Genomic DNA, 1,130 nt, shown 5'->3' with positions numbered 1-1,130 from the left:
ATCAGGTGGAGGTCCTGAGAGAGAGGAGGAGTTTGGATATAAGCTTTTTTGCATAAAATGTAAATCAAAAAGACTATCAAAATGGCTTCTAAATCACTTCGTTTGTCTGTTAATTAATTTTGACCTTTCCAAAGAGTTAGCATCTGTTGAGGTTAGTCATAGTAACAACTGGGCTGTGCAAATGAACAAATGCATGTCGGCTAACCAGGTATCTATTTATCTCTCTCTAGGTGGTTTCTGACAGACAGACTCCCAGGAAAGATGAAAGTATTGTGTCTAAAGCTATGGAATACATGTTTGGCTGGTAGCGAATTATGGGAAGTGTTGAACTAAAATCCGTCTGAGGCTAAAAATACATTGTCAGCATCCTTGGTTAGTTGTATAACCAAACACACATGGCAGTATTTCAGCTCGATGTTATGCCTTCTAAGAATTCAGCTGACATGTAGCTTGCACTTTAAATGATGGCAATATACACACGGTTTGTTAATCAGTGTAAATACAAGTGGGGTTTTTTCTGTTCTTTATGATTGCATGAGCAAAATAATTGGCACTAATTTCCTGTAATTTTGAAGTTGTGAATTGCTTCCTGGTAAACTGAGAATGCATAAACAGTAACTCAGTTCATTGCTTGTTAATAATGTTTCTTTTTCTTTTTGGAAAGATGGTGGGTTTTCTGCAGGGTGAACACTATGTACAGCTGCTTCCCAGACAAAAGGACTGTTCTTGGTACTGTATACCTATTTTAAAACAGAAATTTTATTTGGATGCTGCTAATACTTCACCACTGCTTTTTATATGTAAAATGTCTGTTTCAGCATCCTATTCTAAATGTTCATGACAGCCTTTTAACTTTTTATCCAGATTTTCATAATAAAACCTAATGAATCTGAATTTGTGTAGTAAAATGTTTTCTTTCATGTTTGTGTGAAACATGGGGGGCATTTACTATAATGAATGCAAATGAAATGGCTAACAGCACTGATAATTTATCATTTGAGACAAATTCTACCTGTTTGTTGTGGGTGCTAATATCTATTGGAATTGATTAACATACTAAGGTTTAAAACTTAGGCCCAGTAAAGCACTAGTGTGGTAATCTACTTTTCTGCTTGTACATTGGTGCCCCA

General features: G+C 35.6%; 1 protein-coding gene across 1 annotated transcript in view; it reads left to right on the top strand.

Moving 5' to 3' along the window:
- The window catches only part of NUP35 (nucleoporin 35), a 15,466-nt gene extending 14,572 nt beyond the window's left edge, over positions 1-894 (top strand). Inside the window, exon 8 of the mRNA XM_019554569.1 lies at positions 231-894. Coding sequence (XP_019410114.1) covers positions 231-308 — 78 coding nt within the window. The 3' untranslated portion in view covers positions 309-894. The remainder of the gene's footprint in view (positions 1-230) is intronic.
- Positions 895-1,130: the final 236 nt, after the last annotated feature.

This window comes from Crocodylus porosus, unplaced genomic scaffold, assembly GCF_001723895.1.
Source record: "Crocodylus porosus isolate Cpor-Errol unplaced genomic scaffold, CroPor_comp1, whole genome shotgun sequence".
Taxonomy (NCBI): Eukaryota; Metazoa; Chordata; order Crocodylia; family Crocodylidae; genus Crocodylus; species Crocodylus porosus.
The sequence above is the reverse complement of the archived record's forward strand: the minus strand, read 5'-3'. Positions and strand labels throughout refer to the sequence as shown.